Below are 16707 nucleotides of genomic sequence, written 5' to 3' on the forward strand. Positions count from 1 at the left end.
GCACACACACACACACACACACACACACACACATTCCTCACACACACAATGACAAGCTCCTGCATGCATTCACAAACAATCAAAAGCATACACATTCACACACTTTGATACACACAATATCTGCAAGTAAGTGCTCTTCTTACTGCCATCTATAAAATCGGACACATACAGTGTATGTGTAACTTGGTTAGGCCTAATTAGATCTGTGTCCCACTCACTGATCTGATAGAGGTGGTAATCTTCAGAGTGCCACAGCACAAGGCTGCTGGCCTAATCAAATCGGACCAGAGTTAACAGCTAAACCTGTTTTAGCAAATCAATCTGCATTTGTCTATAATGTAATCGGGGTCCCACATGCTAAGAAAATAAATTCACTAGCTGATTATGTTTTAAGTGCATTACAATTTGTAATGATTTGATGTAGAGTGGAGACTACGTATACAGTTCAGCTGAGATCACTGCACATCTGAGTGTTTGTGCTGTGTCTGGGTGCATGTAGAAGGTAAGTACCTTCAATAGGTCCCGCTTCAAACCAAGTTCTTGCTGCGTCGAGGAGCAGAGGGCTCCTATGGCTGTACTCATAAACTCCTCAGGGTTTATTTCAGCAAGCTGCTCCAAAATGTTCAGAGTGGGACCTCGATACTGATCCTCATCCAAGAAGATCTTTATGTAGGGAACCATACCAAGGTCTCGCACTGAAACTGGAATACACACACAAAAATAAGTATACAACAGCCGTTTCAAGACATTAATAAACATAAACATAACATTAATAAAATAAACACACAATTATGCAGATGGTGAAAGAGAAAGGTATTAAATAAAAGAACAGACATGACAAAATGTGAATACCTGTGTTTTTGATGGAGCGTAACGTAAGGGTTGACACAAGTTGAAGCATACAGGTAGTGAGCAGTCTCTCACTGTCCTCCACACTTGGCAGCTGCTGGGGATCTAAACACACAAGATAAAAAATGTGACTGCTGATCCACACCTGCTGGCCTAAGGACAACGGTCCACATCAATAGTATGTACCGGTAATCACTGGCTGGCTGTGTTGCTCAAACACAAATTTGCTTTAATGACGTGTTCTTGTGGCAAACGATCGCTCTCTGTTTGTACAAGCACGATTACATCAGAAGTAGAGGAAACAATTATGTTGGTTCCTACTTATTTGAGGAGAAGAGACAACTCCAGCCTTCCTGAGGATTTTTGCTCTCCTACGAATTTCGCTGAGCAGCAGCTCCAGCAGGCCCCAGTCACTCAGAACCTCAGCTAGCATACCGCTGTGCACTGTCATCCTGCAGGGCCGAGGACACATGATAACATTTAGTATTACACTACCAATAGTTAAAGTTTAACAAACTATCAATTTGTCATTTAGAATTGATGGTTATTAGAAAGTGTTACAGGCTATAATTTGGTTATTCTTTTTATTTAAAGGGACAGTTCACCCCAATATCAAAGACATCCCTACAGGTTAAAGGGACACTGTATTTTACTTAAGGGTGAACTTCCTTTTAAAAAATAGTTTACGAGTGTGTTTATCTAAAAAACATCAAATTCTAACTGAAACCAGATAGATTGGTAGGGAAACATATTTTAGGTGTACCAACTATCATTGCTCACCTGTGGAAACACTTGAGAGCCACCACTCCAAAATCAATCCCTGTAACTCCTCCTGCCAGCGTCCCAGTCCAGCTCTTCTTCAGCACACCCAGCAATGTACGCAAGGTCTCGTGGGGGATGTAGTTCAACTTAAATTTCACCTGTAGGAAAGCATTTAATATAACTTAAAATGCATGTTGTATCAAACTAAAAGTATGCATAGGTACTTTGTTGTCAACTAAGTCATACCATCTCTAGCATTGAGAAGAACATTTTCTGGACTGCTACAGGTTTACACCACACACAGGCAGCCAGCTGGGCCATCGACTGGACAGTCCACTCTAAGAGGAAGAAATTAGCTGGATTCCTCTCCCATATCGTCTGCAGGGTACGAAGGAGCTGGCAGCACAGCAGCGAGTCCTGGGATCGCAGCAACGAGGCCTGCAGCAGGTTGAAGGCGGGCAGGTTTTTTACTGATGAACCTGCAGAAGGGTACATTAGAAGATAAAGAATAAAAACAGTGTCAGTCAAATGTTCTTGTGAAGGGTTGTGTCAGCCATTTAAAAAAGGTCATACTGAATATAATATGGTCTGCAGCTTGGTTCATCTAACGTTTGAGTATGGATACAATGTACAACTGTAAAAACAATATCAACCAGAGGTCAATTAAGTGACAATAGTTTACGCCCATTTTATCAGATTTAGCTCTGGCAAGGACAATTCCATAGAAAAATGAAAACCAATAAATAACAAACATCCTTTAACAAAGAGCACATGCTGAATCTCATAAGCCAATTGAGTTATCCATACATAGATGTATTGTAAACAAACAACACAACATGCATGAAGGCAAAAGAAAAGTAGTATAATCTGCCCTGATAGAGTTTGTTTTCTCAATTGTCAAAATATTAAGACATGGTCTTAGATTTTGGAGCCAAAACATGCTTAAAAATATATACCTGGTTAGTAATAGAATTCATTTCCACACTTCATCTAAATTGCATCAGAACCAAATAAGATCAGCACAAAACAGTCCCTGGTCCCTCTGCTGGAAAGAGATCTACTCCTTGATGTGATGGATGGGTGCTGTGTGTGTCTGTGTGTTTCATTGGATGGGTGTGTGTGTGTTGATTATGGACACTATTTATGAGTGTTGGATGGAGGTGTGTGTGCTTCTATGATAGATGGCTGGTTGCTGTAGGCCAGTGGTGAATGGATGTGGAGCATCCTAACAAAGTTAGAGGGGAAGCCTCCACTTCATCATCTCAGACATAATCACCTCAGCTTCCTGTTAACCTGAGGGGTGTTGAGCTCTGCAGAAGGGGAGCAGGGGGGAACCGCGAGTCAGGGTGGGTGGGAAATCAGCGAAGTGGGGTGGAGCAGTTTGGGTGTGTTATATTAGGGCAAAAGCACAAAAGAGGGATGACCTTTGTGGTCATTTGGGGGGTTCACTCTCTTCCCTAAGCCTACATTTGCTGAGTCATGCCTGTGATGATAATTAGATGCTTGGGAGTGTGAATTTTGAGGGGTTCAGAGTGTATCCTCATGGTGCAATCAACGTTTCAAGATAATTAGGGTGGTGTGGCCAGAGAATACAGAAGTTACAGTGAAGACTAAACCTACCTTTGGTAAGTGGCGGGTCAAAATTGAACGCGGGAGGTTGTGGGTTGGTGACACAAAGAGCCACTTTCAGCTCAGTTTTACCAAGCAGGGTGAGAGAGGCAATGAGAGCCAGCAACTCCTCCACAGGCTGGAACTGATCCACAGACACTCCTTCCTCACAGCTTAAGGTGGTGAGATGAAAGACAAACAAAAGTTAGAGGTGCATTTAGAGAATATGATACAAAGTCCAATACCAAACATACATCTAGAGGAAAATCTGAACTTTGTCATTTGTATTTGTTTGACTTGTAAATGTGCTTGTTTATATTGTCACTTGTAATTGTTCTGCTTTTTGTTACCAGCGTTGGGTTTACAGATGTTAAATACTTTTAAGGCTGTATTACTCCAGCATGTTTAATCTGCCGTTTCAATCTTTGAAACTGATACAATGAATTAACGTGCATTGTCGTTAAAAAAAAAACAATACTAAAAAATCAAATAAATGAATAGCAGAGAAAAATACTGGTCTCAATGTACTGACTCCAAGAGCAGAGGAATTACCTTCATTTGAAGAATTGCGCCCTTTGAAGGGCTCTATATTTACACCATGAAATTCTCCTTCACTTCTAAGAATTTACTCTTGCCCTAAAAACACTCCGAGAACAAAGAGCCTTTTGATGCTTTTTCTCTTTATTAACCAAGTTAACACATTATTCAAGTCACATTGCAATCTTTTCATCCTTCGTTTGTTTACGTCTCTTTATCTCACCGTTGTAGGATGTTTTCGAGGGCCTTGTAGCCGTTCATGGTATCAAACTCCACAAAGAGGGCTGGATTGAGAGTGTATGTGTCTCTTATAAAGCTGAACACAGCCACGGCCACCTCGGCTAGCAGCGGCCCCGAGACGTCGGCACTGATGAGCAGCAGGTTCTGGATGCAGATACGCACACAGTTCTTTTCTAAGGAGTAAAAAGACAGAGCTCTTGGTAAGTGACTTGACAGAGATGTACAACAATAGTGTCTTCACACATTCATCATCACAAACAAGAAATGCTTTAAGCACAGTTCTCTTAAGACTCTGTTTTACAGTAACACAGTACATGGTAAAGTAAAATCCTTTACTCATGGCCTTATTGCACACAGGTTAAACCAACTGTTATAAATGATCTCTATAGCATAAAGCTATAGAGTTATGTAAGAAAAAGTCATGGCGGAGTGGCAGAGTAAACTTGTGGGTAGCGGAACATTTAAGTGAATTATCTGCTGATGGAGGCATCATGTGAAACATACTTTCACTACGTCGCTCTGCTAGGATGTGTGGTCATGTGTCTCTGTATAATCAACCCATTCCTAAATATATCAGTCCGTCTGCACAAATGACTTCCCCAAGATCTTATTACTCAATTTCTGTGGAGTTTTCCGAGAAATGTATAAATGTGTTCAGTGGAACTGATGTAATATAGTCTTTTATAACCAGAAAACATTTAAATGATAAACAGAAAAGTTGTGTGTTCCCTCACTTTGCAAGTTCGGGACAGTGTTGGTTGTTGCTACAGCAGACACTGCTTTGAGGACGCGGGAGGCCTGATGTCTCCAGGTGACGCTCGTCTGGTCCCATAGTGAAGTGAGGCCGATGATAAGACACTGAAGTTCCTGAGTTTCCACCAGACTCTCCACATTGACTGGCTGCCTACACAGCTGAATGAGAACCTGGAAAAGAGCAGGGGCAAGAAGTTTAGAGTAAGATGGAAATCCAATGAAAAAGAATAGGCAAGTAAAGCGTGCAGGTTGAGAAGGGGGAATACGAAGAGAAAACAAAGACGCATTTTGGGCCTGACCTTTGTGAGCAGCTCCTGAAAGGTTTCTTCTGAGGCCGAGTTCTCCTTTTGAGCAGGTAGGCACACTAGCAGGTACAAACATTTCACCAGAGCAGCGGGAAGCCCTGGGTTTATACAGGACAATATATCCTGCAAACACACACACTAATCAGTCCAATGTCTGAACAAAGAAACATTATACTTTAATGATGAAAATTCAAAAAGAAAGAAACATAACTGTTATAGGTTTTGTGCGCTGTGATGATTCGGCTGTACCTTTAGTCATGAATATTAAATGTTGTGAGGAAATCTTTCCACCAATAATTCCAATAAGTAATCCAAAATGTATTCACTTCAGGTTTACGTAAGTAACTGTAATCAGATTACTCGTTTTTCAAATGTAACGCGAGCTGAATACAGTTACTCGATTTTTGTATTCTGATTACGTAACGTCGTTACATGTATTCCGTTAAAACCCAACCCTGCACATACTGTATGTTGCCATGTTTCAGTGACTGCCATCAAATGTAAAAAGCCTTCAACAACAGCCTTTTGACTCACTGAGCTGTCAGCTGTCAGCAGCAGCAGAGACTTCAACAGCAGCCATCCTTGATTGTCTCGCTTCTCACAGTTTGTCTCCTTAGTATCATACCTCTGGAAGAACCGCACCACCTCGCAACGAGCCCCCTCTGAACACAGAAAACTCAACAGGATTAAACATGTGCTAAAAATTATACTTACACTAAGGGCCATGAACAAAGGCAACAAGAGAGAAATACTGGCTGGATTATCGGTAAAACTACGGCCCCATGATAACTGACACTGACCATAAAATCTTAATTCACATTACAGTCAAGTGCACTGGCGTCTAATAGAAAGCAAAATGCAAATGTAAAATCATTGGGGCGGATTACTGGTTTCACAAGGTTTCATTTCTATTTTCAGAGAACATTTGCATTACTTTTCTATTTTTAGGCAATTTATTTTAGTATGACAGGGTCACCGAAAAAGATTTACTGAGGCTTGCATTGGGTAAAGAAAGTCACACTTTTGTTGGTAAATAGCTACTACATGCAACATGTTAGCACAACATTAAACTAGAACCTATACCTGAGCTACATCAAAAACCAAGAGCATCCACTTCCCTAAAAATGTAAAAGGCGCCTGCTTCATACCTCCAGGAAATTACATGCAAAACCAGTGAAAGAAGGACAGAGCTTAAGACGCAGAGAGAATACAATCTAAACAAATAGCGACAGAAAACTGGCAGAACATCAGAAGATAAAAGTAACATCAGAGAAGGAATCCAAACCTTTTACACTATCAAAAAAAACTACTGGAAAAGTACCTGAAAAACACTGAAAATGCAGAAGTAGGAACAAGGTAGAAAGTCCCTGAACGAGGAAAAAAATGTTTGTAGTGTTTGCTGCAATATAAGCAGTTTTTGTTACCTGCATGTCTTTCTGCCAGTCGGGTGTGGATGTTATAGATGACGGTATCAGCAGTAAGAGCTGCAAGCCCCTTTAAGTTCAAACCTTCAAGTCTGCCTCCATCCTCACAGACCTGGGATCAAAGAGGGGAGAGTCCATCATACAGGAGTCAGGAGCGCAAAAACAATGGTATCTAAATCTGTCTGTAATAAGAATTATTTGTATAAAATGCCATGTTAGCATATTATAGTTGACTATTGGTTGCGTTGGGTAATGCACTTGACTATAAATAATAGAAGCTAGTAGCTATTTTCTGCTCTTTCAGTTCATTAAGAGGAAATCTCATTTAACTGAGTTTGCTGTTCTTAAATGAGGCCCTACGTTCAGGTCAAATCTTTAGTCATGAGGCTTATACAGTTAAGTGTAATCAACACACACACACACAGATCTACAATCAATCCAAAAGAGTGATTACGTCTGCAGCTATGAGCTCAATCAATGGGGTTACACACACGTGGATCAGGGGTGGAATTTACACAGAGTGTGTGCCTGGGTAAAAAGGTTTCTTCATAACTATGACGCTGTTCAGATGATTCAGCTGAGGGACAAACAGCTGACTGCCATCTCATGCCATTTCATTCAAGCAGTCTGGAGCACTTTTTCAAACAATGTCCTGAGGCCACAAGTTATCGTTTCCAAGGTTGGGTTCTCATTCAAACGATTGTTACTCTCCTGCTATGATTAATTAATGATGCCCCCATTTCAAAATAGCCTCTATTTATTTGTTTCAAGAGTTTCACAATAGAAACAAATGTAACTTCATTAACATTAGAAAAAAGCATAAATCACTTGATGAACAGCATATGCGAGTGCATTGCTATCCAAATATATAAATATAACTATTGGAATCAGCCATAACTTTCTTTGATTAGCATGGACACACTATAATAGATTTGTTTTGTTTCAACTTTTACCAACGATGGTATGTTATTGGTTTGTTTGTCTGTTTGTATGGCCAGATTTTAATGACACTTAGTGGAAGGGTGTATCAGGTGCCAAAGAAGAACAAATTGTAATTTGCAGCAAATACAAATCATGAGGCAGATGCACTAATTATTTTTTTTCCATTTGTTAACAATCAAAGATGGGGCATGGGACCTTGTTTTGAATGTTATTTATTTGAACAGACTGTGATGTAAAATTCCCTCTATAGAGGACAATAAAGAGTGAATCTGCATAACTTTGAAAATGATGCATGAATGAAAATGTTGAGATTAATTGGTCACACATTATTGTCTAAGTGAAGCTTACCTGTATGTAGAGAGGTAGGACATTGACTAAATGTTCCTCTCTCTGCTCTAAAGGAACATGGTCAGTTCTCTGGTCAGGGCTCGTGTGAATTCCCAGCTCTTGCAGTTGTTCTCTGAGCACTTGTGCGAGTTGGGGATTCTTACAAGAGCCCTCCACTTTCTCCCCCTTCACCTCCACAGAGACTGATAACTCCCCTGAAGCACTCAGCTCTCCGGTTTCCTTATTGATCCTTTCCCCTTTAGCAGCCTGGTCCTGAAGAGGGGGGGGAAAAGAGCCAACAGTGAGAAATCCTCAAATTGTTCCATTCTTTTTTTAGAAAGCCCAAGTTTAAAAAGTATCCAACATGTCTAATAATCATGTTTCCTTAGATGATCTCACTTCCTCAAATAAATGTGTCCAAAACCAGCCTTGCCCACACATCACACAGTCTGCATCAAGACATCAGCAGATAGAAGAACAAACAACTGGCAGTCATGTGCCATTTTCATTAACAAGTTATCAAACTCTGTGATAGATCTGTACATTTGGTTGACGCCAATATTTCAGTCATTGGAATCACACATGCTAGGAAATTATACGTTTAAAAAAATTTCTGCAATTGTTTTATACAAAATGCTAGCATTTTTTACCTTTTTCTTCTCCGTAATATTTTGTAAACAGTCAGTGTGGAGCATTTTTGGAATACCTTATCAGTCCCTTTATTTACAAGGTAAATTAGCTTGATAATTTGAGGTGTACAAAACATAGCGAATCAGGTCTCTGTTCTTACAAAAGTCATTGTGACACTGATAAACCCTAGGGTTCTGTCCATATCAGTTGTCCCTTATATTGTGATTGCAATACAATTTATCTTGTTCACAAAGCTGCTCCCTAGGAGACATGTTACTCTATGACTGAGGCTTTGGCTAGAGCAGTGTTTTCTCATTACAGTGATACTACTTTACGTACTTTCTGAAACACACATTTCTCAAACACACATGGTGAACAATGAGTGGCATTAGTAGAGGCAAACTGCTAAACTGATTAGCCAGAGCCAGTTGAATCGGTTATGATGGTAAGTAAAGGAAAAGGGAGTTCACATTCCAGAGAAATTCATTAATACTTTGAGGTATTCTCATGTGAGTGTGTAAGAGAGACCCATGGCAAGAAGGTGCAAATTCATCCAGTCACAAGTGGTTTGTGAAATGTACCAGCAACACATAATCATATATTGACAATGATATACAATAAAGTATTGCAGTGTGAAATACACAAATACTGCTACAGTAACACTTCAGCCACCTTTATAGCATTTTTAAAAGAAACTTAACACATAGTCTTACCTGTACTTGTGTGAGAGCCATCTGGGAATTTCCTAGCTCCAAGAGAACGCTGTCATCCTTGTTGTGTTGTTCACTGTTCCGGTGTCAGAAGGAAAGACAAGCAAAGACCTGATAAAACATGACTTTGGTTTGACTGTGCTGACAGACCCTTCTGTAAAACTACCCGCCCCTCACTAATCTGCACCAAGCAGACTGAACTTTGAACAAGCAGAGCAACTCAGATCAGCTGGCGCAGGTCATGTGCTTTCTTACTTCCTTAGAGAAGCAGAAGTGAAAAGTGTTGTTCAGCCTGTTGGATGGGGCCCTCCCACCAAAGCTCAAAGAAGAGTGCCTTTTCTTTTAATAGATATGTCATGTTAGACTGGAATGATATGAATCAAAGCGACAGGATCCCATGATTCACCAAAGAAGCCAGGTCAACACCACTTGTAATAAACAGTTTTATGTGCAGAGAATAAAGGCTTTGATTTGCAAGTGAAAGAATGAACAACTAATTGTGTTTTTCTTCTAATATTTACTGTCAGGTCTATATGACTATTATAAAAAGGTAAACGCACTTTTAGAACAATTAGAAAACACCCAAACTTTTTCTTTGTTTTACATTTGGTTGACCTAATGGTCATGTAATCATACTAACCAAGGTAACCATCTGTTGGTCAGTGTGATTTCAATGCTTGTTTAGGGTTACTGCACTGAGATTGGGCAACTACAGTGTTTCTATTGATAGAACACAAATAAAACACTAGCACTAGCTAAACGGCGCCATCTTGTGGGTTTAAATAGCATACACATATAGAGACAGCAGACATAAAGAAAAGTATGTCCCACAAAGGAAAAAACTGCTCAATTAGAGGAAAAATGGCCTTTTGTTGTTTACTGAAGACATTTTGGTAGGACCCCAAATACCGATGTAGTTAATTGTATAAATTAAGTTAGCACTATCGGTTGTTTTCCAAATTCCTGGGCATATGTGGCGTATGGAAATTCTAGGTTATGTGGGTCTACAATGTAAGGAAAACATTAATTGAATTGAAAATACTGAATCCTAGAGAGAAAATTCAACATATCTACAGAAAAAGAGGAAAGACATTTTAATTACAATAAGGAAACATCACAATACACCTGCCATTTTACTCTTCAACTTAGATACCCAACCCGAAACAAAGGAATTAACTTCACCTGCTGAAATTGAAGCCACACTGACACGAGCTCGTCGGCGCGTTACCTACTATTGCCTTCAAGCCATTGTATTCCCTCTGCAGGCTGTTGTTTAAAGAGATAGGGCTGCAGGCCCTGCCTAGTGTTGTCTCAAATCGATAACGTATGCTTTGACAGAGCTGTAGCTAAGTCGTAGCATCACATTTCTAAAGTATTAACAAACTTTAATAAGCTGACAGAAGGTGCAATTGATACGATGTCGTTTTTCCCGCCGGGGTAAAAAAAGTCCTCTCATTTCAGTCGGTGTCGCTTTCAGTCTCTGCACTGCAGGTTAAAGTCTCGCTGTGCTAAAATACATTAATAATACCTAGCCTATATAAATGAATGTCCTGCATTGTCAGTTTCCAAACCTAATGTTAGTGTTACGCTTCAAAACAACATGTATAAACAGTCTGCAAATGCCTGTATCAACATTCCAATGCTCAGTAATGATGACACTGAAACCCTGCTAATAAACTTTTGGCATTACCAGATCGCCTCTGCAGACACCGTATTTATAGGAACCACGTGTTTTGTTGACGCGCTGACATCAAAGGCCATGTGACCTGATGCGGCCAATTAGGTGTCCAGGGCGTGGTCTGCCTCAATCAGTTTTGCACAATGAAAGATTCCCGTTACTCTGCAGCGAAAGATGATATACCTTCTCACTTTACATTATGATGTTGTAGCGCTTCGTCCCAAGAGCTGATTTGTGTTTCCGTTGCCGTTTGCAGTCGGCGGAAGTGACAGTGGGCCGTCTCTGTCCGCCCATCATCATAATGGATCCTATCCCTATTTACTCGGATGGCGATGGAGACATATTTGACTGTATACAGACGGGAAGTATTGAACAGTGTATACAGTTCGTTGAAAATGACCGATCAATTCTCAAGGAACAAGGTAAGTTGCAATAAGATAAAGAGATCTGGTCAGTGTTGTTGTTTTTATTAACGTCATATATGTGTGAAACTACAGGCCACTGTTTCCTTCTGTGCTCCTGTGAGCCTGTGTGTAGCCTACAGTTATTAGCCTGTAACTGTCACTGATCCGATCGTATTTCCTGATTTCCCCCATTTTAAAGCCAGAAAACTGCTGATGACATTGATTTCCAAGAGATAAACATGCTATACTTGATAGTAATAAATACTAAAATACCTTTTGTTATTGAATGAAGTGACTAATGATGGGGTCCAATGATAGCAAGCCGCATGAATGTGTGGGAGCACATTATTAGCTCTTAATGTTTTCATATATTGGCTTGTTTATTGATTTTGAATGCCATTTTATAATGTGTTTTGTTTGCTCCACTATTTCTTAATGCTATTCATTTTTTTAAATGTTTGTAAAATACTTTGAATTGCCGTGTGTTAAAAGGTGATAAATGATCTTGCCTTGCCTACTGTATACCTAGGTCAAATGTCTTTAACTCACACTTTTGTCACAATCCCAACCAAAGGGAAACCTAACCCTGCTGCAGCTCCACTGTGAGATGGTCAAGCACAGATCTAAATGGACAGATCATTTAATAACACTGCACAAAGTCACATTGTGCCAAAAGGAACCCAAACTCTGACCCCAGGGTTTCGAGGATCAACAGGCTGACAGGTTGTGCTTTAATGCCAGGCTTGTGTTGTATACCTGCAAATCTAACTGTGATAACCATGTGTTTCTCTTCTTCCAGGCTGGGGTGGTTTCAGCCCGCTCCACTACGCTGCCCTCAATGGTAACCGTGCTTTGGTTGACTTTTTCCTTAATAATGGAGCTGACCCTAACCTGAATTCTAACGCAGGACAGACACCATTTCATTTTGCCTGCAGGTGAGTTGTAGTTGCATACTGTATATAGGTGTCTAATGTTAAAAAAAACATGCCTGGGTCCTCACGTTGACAATAATGTGATGTGAGTTGAATGCATTTTCTTCTGTGCTTGATACAGTGTGATTAAAATTGCTTTACTTCTATTAGGCAGGGGAACATCTTTATCATACACCTAATGATGCAGTATGGAGCTGATTTGCGCCTCATAGACCTGCAGCAAAAGACATCACTGCATCATGCAGTCTCTGGAGGCAGCATGTGAGTAGAGGAAACAAGTCACACTTAGTGGTTTTTGTCTGCTTCATAGTCATCATGCTCTAACTGTTGGTTATCTTTCCCAGTGTTGCAGTGCAATTTTTGTTGGAGACAGGAATGTTCCGATTCTCAGACACAGACATGTACCATGTGACGCCCCTTCACCTGGCTTCATCCACAGGCAACACAGAGCTGGTCCGTTATTTGCTCAGAGACCAGGTATGCTATAGTCTTTGCATTATCACTAACCTACATGCTTCATTCAACAAACGATAAAACTCAGTCTTACATTTTTAAAGCTATATTTACAATATATATCTGTTTAACTCAGTCACATAAAGAGGATTTGGAAGGGTAGCTATTTCTGTGTCACCCACTGATGATTACCATGCAACAATGTACTGTGACTTTACTCAAATGTTAGCTGCTTTTAGTCTATTTTTGCTCATTATTTTGGTCTTCAATCCCACACATTTACAGTACGATCAACATTTACAATGACAAAATATACATCAATTTTTTCTGCAGATGCTTTTGTGAATGTGGGTCAAGAGCAGATTTACTATAGCAACTGTGCAGCCCAACCCTCTGTTTGTGTCTCAGAGGTGTGCTGTGGATGCAGTTGACCAGCAGGGAGCGACAGCACTCCATGTTGCAGCAGAGCATGGCGGTGTGGAGGTGTGTTGGACACTAATGCAGAGATCCGGTTGCTGGATGCTCCATCTGAAGAACAACAGCGGCCTCACACCACTGGATCTCAGCAGACAGGGGAAAACATTTAGGTGAGCCTGCTGTCTCTAGAAATCTCTGCAAAATCACTGACTACCTGCCAACCACTGCATGCGATAGTTACACTCCTCAGTACCGCAGTAGATCTCCAGTATGTTCGCATTTCGTGATGATTTCTTTCTCCTGGGATCCTGATTTTGATTCATGTATTGCTTTTCTCTAGACATCAGCAACTCAACAAGCTACTCATTCGGTACATGAGGGAGCCAAAATACCACAAGCCCAAAGAGTCCAATGGTGAATATTAATGTGTACATTTGATCATGCATTTAGCAATGAAAACCAGGATGCTGACTATGATGATGCTAATAATGGCACTGTAACATGGGCTGTGTGTGTATTTATGTGTTGTTGTTTTTGTTTCTTCTCTCACCAGCTTTGTATTGCTGGACACTGTCATTTCCAACCCTAAGTGGAGCTACCATCCTGATAATAGCGACTGTGTTGCGAGGCTATGGGGGGATAACATGCACATTGCTCTTCCCCTGGCTGGCCAGAAGCATCTTCACACAGTTCCACCGCATGACCACATACCAAAGGTTTGACAAAACTTTTAATTATAAAATATGAATCACGAAGTATACATATTCTTTGTTATATCTCCATCTGTTTTTCTTCTAGGCTAGCTAACCCGGTCTACCTGGGAACACTCATAGCTGGCTTGATTCATTCCCTTGTCTGCTTCTATGGAAGAATAATGCCTAATATCCTTAACAAATGTTTCAAGTTGAGTCTCATGCCTATTTATATTTGTGTTATTTCTTGTCCTGCTAGAAGTATGACAAAACGTTCTCAATGGTGGTTGGGATGCAGTTCTGTCTTGTGTGCTTTTAGCTTTAAAATGTCGTCCTTAATTTAAAAATTCCTGCAGGATAAATATTATGGTGCCAACATTGTGACCAACATTTAGTTCTACATATTTTTATTTTGGACAAGCTTTATTAGGAAATCTGTCAACATGATAGTACCCTCCTAGTTTTCTAGCTTTCCAAAACATATACAATGTAATCAAGGATTTTGCATAATAAAAGTGTTCATCCTTAACCTTTTGAATGTGTGTGGCCGACCAGTAATCTGGTCAACCTGTCAATGGTGCACTTCTCCCTTGTCCTGGGTTTGTTCTGTAAGATCCTGACTCAGGACCCTGGAACACTGGAAAGAGCAGACGCAGATACTCGGTTCTCCTGTATCGCTGACCTGGTGGAGAACAACGAGAGCCCTCACAGGTTCTGTCCATACTGTGAGGTAAGACATTCACACTGGTCATAGATCAGGGAGAGCCATGATATATTGCCTATGCCCCAATATGTATCTATGCATGTAGTTATACGTTTCAGTCTAGATCAAAAATATGTAACGGTTTTGAGGTCAACAGAGACTTAAAAGCAGAGACAGACACAAAGTGAAGTCAAAAAAGATCTTTACTGTAGAACCAGGAAGTAATATCCAGGCGGTCAGCCCAAACCATGTTGATAAGTCCAGACAGGGAGTAGACACAATATCAAAAAACAGATAATAAGTCAAAAAATTCAGATTTTGACCATCCTGGCCAGAGTTACAGGGGGGCAACCTAATCCAGCTGCAATAACCCCAGCTAATGATAGGAGGATAGTCAAGGACATTGGACATACCACAGCAGGAACTAAAGCAAAACGAGTGGTTTGTCTTTCAAAATAAAACAGGAAATACAATATGCAGAGACAGCAGGATGTTACAGAAATGTACACCAAGCACGTCTTGCCTTGGTGTGTTTCTCCAAACAGCTCAGATGTCTTAATTCAATAATGATGTGACTTTGGGGCTTTGGGCTTCGTAATTAAATGGGATACAACGTGTATGGTCATTAGTTCTCTGCCAATTGATTTCCATAACAATAATATACAACATTTGTCTGAAATGTTGGAATGAAGCACAAATCTGTGCCATGCTTTTTAAAAAGGTTTCTGATAAAGTTTAGGGTGCAACATTCTCTAGAGATGAAGGTCTACATCATATAATAACTATGTTTCTCTCCCCTCCCCACCCTGTCTTTCCTCTCCTTGTACTGTAGTTATTCCAGCCTGACTACACTAAACACTGCAAGCTGTGTGACGTGTGCATCACAGACTACGACCACCACTGCCTGTTCCTCAACCGCTGCATCGGCCGTGGTAACCACCGCCTCTTCGTCTTATTCATCCTCTCCATGTTGATGGCCCACCTTCTTTTTGTTTCCACGGCAACAAGTTACCTGTATGAAATGAAGTACGACGGCTTCCACCTCTGGTCATCGTGGTTTACATTGTTAGGGGATGAGTTCTGGGTCGTGTCCCTGATGGTTATGAATGCAGTGACGCTGCTTTGGGAGGTATGGCTACTCATAGAGCAGTTTGATGCTGTTTCCTCTGGAACAACTACCTACTTTGGACAGAGTGAAAGCTCAGTAAAACAGCGGTCACTAGCGCAGCGCTGGCCTATAGTGCTGTCGTTTCTGCTGGAGGGTCGAAGACGGGTGGGAAGCGGACTAATGAGAGAGGACAAAACTTCCATAGACATTTAAAACTGTCAGTTTGTACTGTGCTATCTCATTACATCGCTCACTTGCTTCTGAGTTTACAGCGTCACTTGTGCGCATTCAACCTTGATAATGTCCTCTTTAGAATAAATGGCTCCGTAATGCCATATCATGTTGTACTTGAATGTAAAACAAGCTTATATCACAATGATCTATTTAAATTCACAAAAGGCTTTAGAGTAGATTTGTTGGCAGGTTTGTCCTTAAAGTGGATAACTAGCCCTTAGAGTTTAGATGTTCACCTAGTTTTAGAGACCTCACTGAATACTTTTAAGATAACAATTAACTTGTTGGTTTACATTGTACTGTGAAAACTGCATACTTCCGAAACTGTGTTTTAGCAGGGAACGCCTCAGAATGAATGATTGTTATGTTATGTTGAATAAAATTGCCCAATGGTGTAAAGCATCATTCACAGGTCTCATAACATTAGCAGGTCCTGTGATTAGCTAGTGATAATGGTTAATATCAGGGGCACTGTTAGACTTTGTTCCTCACATAATGTCATTACCTCTCTGACCTGCTCCCAGTCATCTGAGCCATGACACTTCCTCTGCTCTCACTGATGAGATCTTTTCATGCTTTCAATTAAACACACTCATTTCCTTTGTGTCCCTCAGGACCCTATATCAAGATTATAGATGATGTTCGCCACACCCCTCAGAGGCTGGTGTGTCTGGACTTTGTGAGTGGCTACATCACACAAAATTATTTAGTGTCTGCTGTAGTGAGTGCATGTAAGCCTGTGAGTGCTTTTACCGGATCAGTGTTATTGTATTGTATAACTGGCTGCCACTTGTTAATATACCAATACATTTTATATGTTCTAACATAATGTATCTGTGGTTTCACAGTTTCTTTTGATTTCCTGAAACCTCATTTGTGCCATGACGGTTTTTTATGGTGTATGAAAAGATATGCTTGATTAAATACATCACGAATATCTGCCATTAAAAACATAAAAAAAAAAAAATGATTGTCTTTTATTTCATGTGAATAGTAAAA

At 40.4% G+C, this 16707-nt stretch overlaps 2 protein-coding genes across 6 annotated transcripts in view; one reads left to right on the forward strand and one right to left on the reverse strand.

The window, feature by feature from the left end:
- The window catches only part of wdfy4 (WDFY family member 4), a 44368-nt gene extending 33636 nt beyond the window's left edge, over positions 1–10732 (reverse strand). For 4 of the 5 annotated variants that reach the window (XR_800215.1, XM_010790967.1, XM_010790968.1 and 1 more), the window contains exons 1-13: positions 9091–9286; positions 7769–8020; positions 6479–6590; positions 5589–5716; positions 5049–5177; positions 4731–4920; positions 3980–4169; positions 3232–3392; positions 1858–2090; positions 1630–1769; positions 1171–1301; positions 853–954; positions 511–701 (exon numbers count right to left, since the gene is read on the reverse strand). Coding sequence is in view for 4 of the 5 variants with exons in the window: in XM_010790967.1 (XP_010789269.1) it covers positions 511–701; positions 853–954; positions 1171–1301; positions 1630–1769; positions 1858–2090; positions 3232–3392; positions 3980–4169; positions 4731–4920; positions 5049–5177; positions 5589–5716; positions 6479–6590; positions 7769–8020; positions 9091–9111 (1980 nt within the window). In the remaining variant the exon portion in view is untranslated. Of the gene's footprint in view, positions 1–510; positions 702–852; positions 955–1170; positions 1302–1629; positions 1770–1857; positions 2091–3231; positions 3393–3979; positions 4170–4730; positions 4921–5048; positions 5178–5588; positions 5717–6478; positions 6591–7768; positions 8021–9090; positions 9287–10269 lie in introns of those variants that run through there. The other variant, XM_010790966.1, reaches the window with a different exon arrangement.
- Positions 10733–10896: 164 nt separating this feature from the next.
- LOC104962525 (palmitoyltransferase ZDHHC13) lies at positions 10897–16662 on the forward strand. Its single transcript, XM_010790969.1, has 10 exons — positions 10897–11187; positions 11969–12104; positions 12252–12362; positions 12446–12578; positions 12963–13141; positions 13312–13385; positions 13525–13687; positions 13770–13852; positions 14203–14393; positions 15199–16662. The coding sequence occupies exons 1-10, from the start codon at positions 11067–11069 to the stop codon at positions 15685–15687; spliced, it is 1680 nt and encodes a 559-aa protein (XP_010789271.1). The 5' UTR covers positions 10897–11066; the 3' UTR covers positions 15688–16662.
- Positions 16663–16707: the final 45 nt, after the last annotated feature.

Source organism: Notothenia coriiceps, unplaced genomic scaffold (assembly GCF_000735185.1).
Source record: "Notothenia coriiceps isolate Sejong01 unplaced genomic scaffold, NC01 NC01_scaffold00034934, whole genome shotgun sequence".
NCBI classification, from domain to species: domain Eukaryota; kingdom Metazoa; phylum Chordata; class Actinopteri; order Perciformes; family Nototheniidae; genus Notothenia; species Notothenia coriiceps.

Bases quoted from the DNA above. Each gene is read 5' to 3' on its own strand.
- LOC104962525 (XM_010790969.1), top strand. From the start codon at position 11,067: ATGGATCCTATCCCTATTTACTCGGATGGCGATGGAGACATATTTGAC. The intron at 11,188-11,968 runs GTAAGTTGCAAT...CTCTTCTTCCAG, and splicing joins ATCAATTCTCAAGGAACAAG to GCTGGGGTGGTTTCAGCCCG. The intron at 12,579-12,962 runs GTATGCTATAGT...TTTGTGTCTCAG, and splicing joins GTTATTTGCTCAGAGACCAG to AGGTGTGCTGTGGATGCAGT.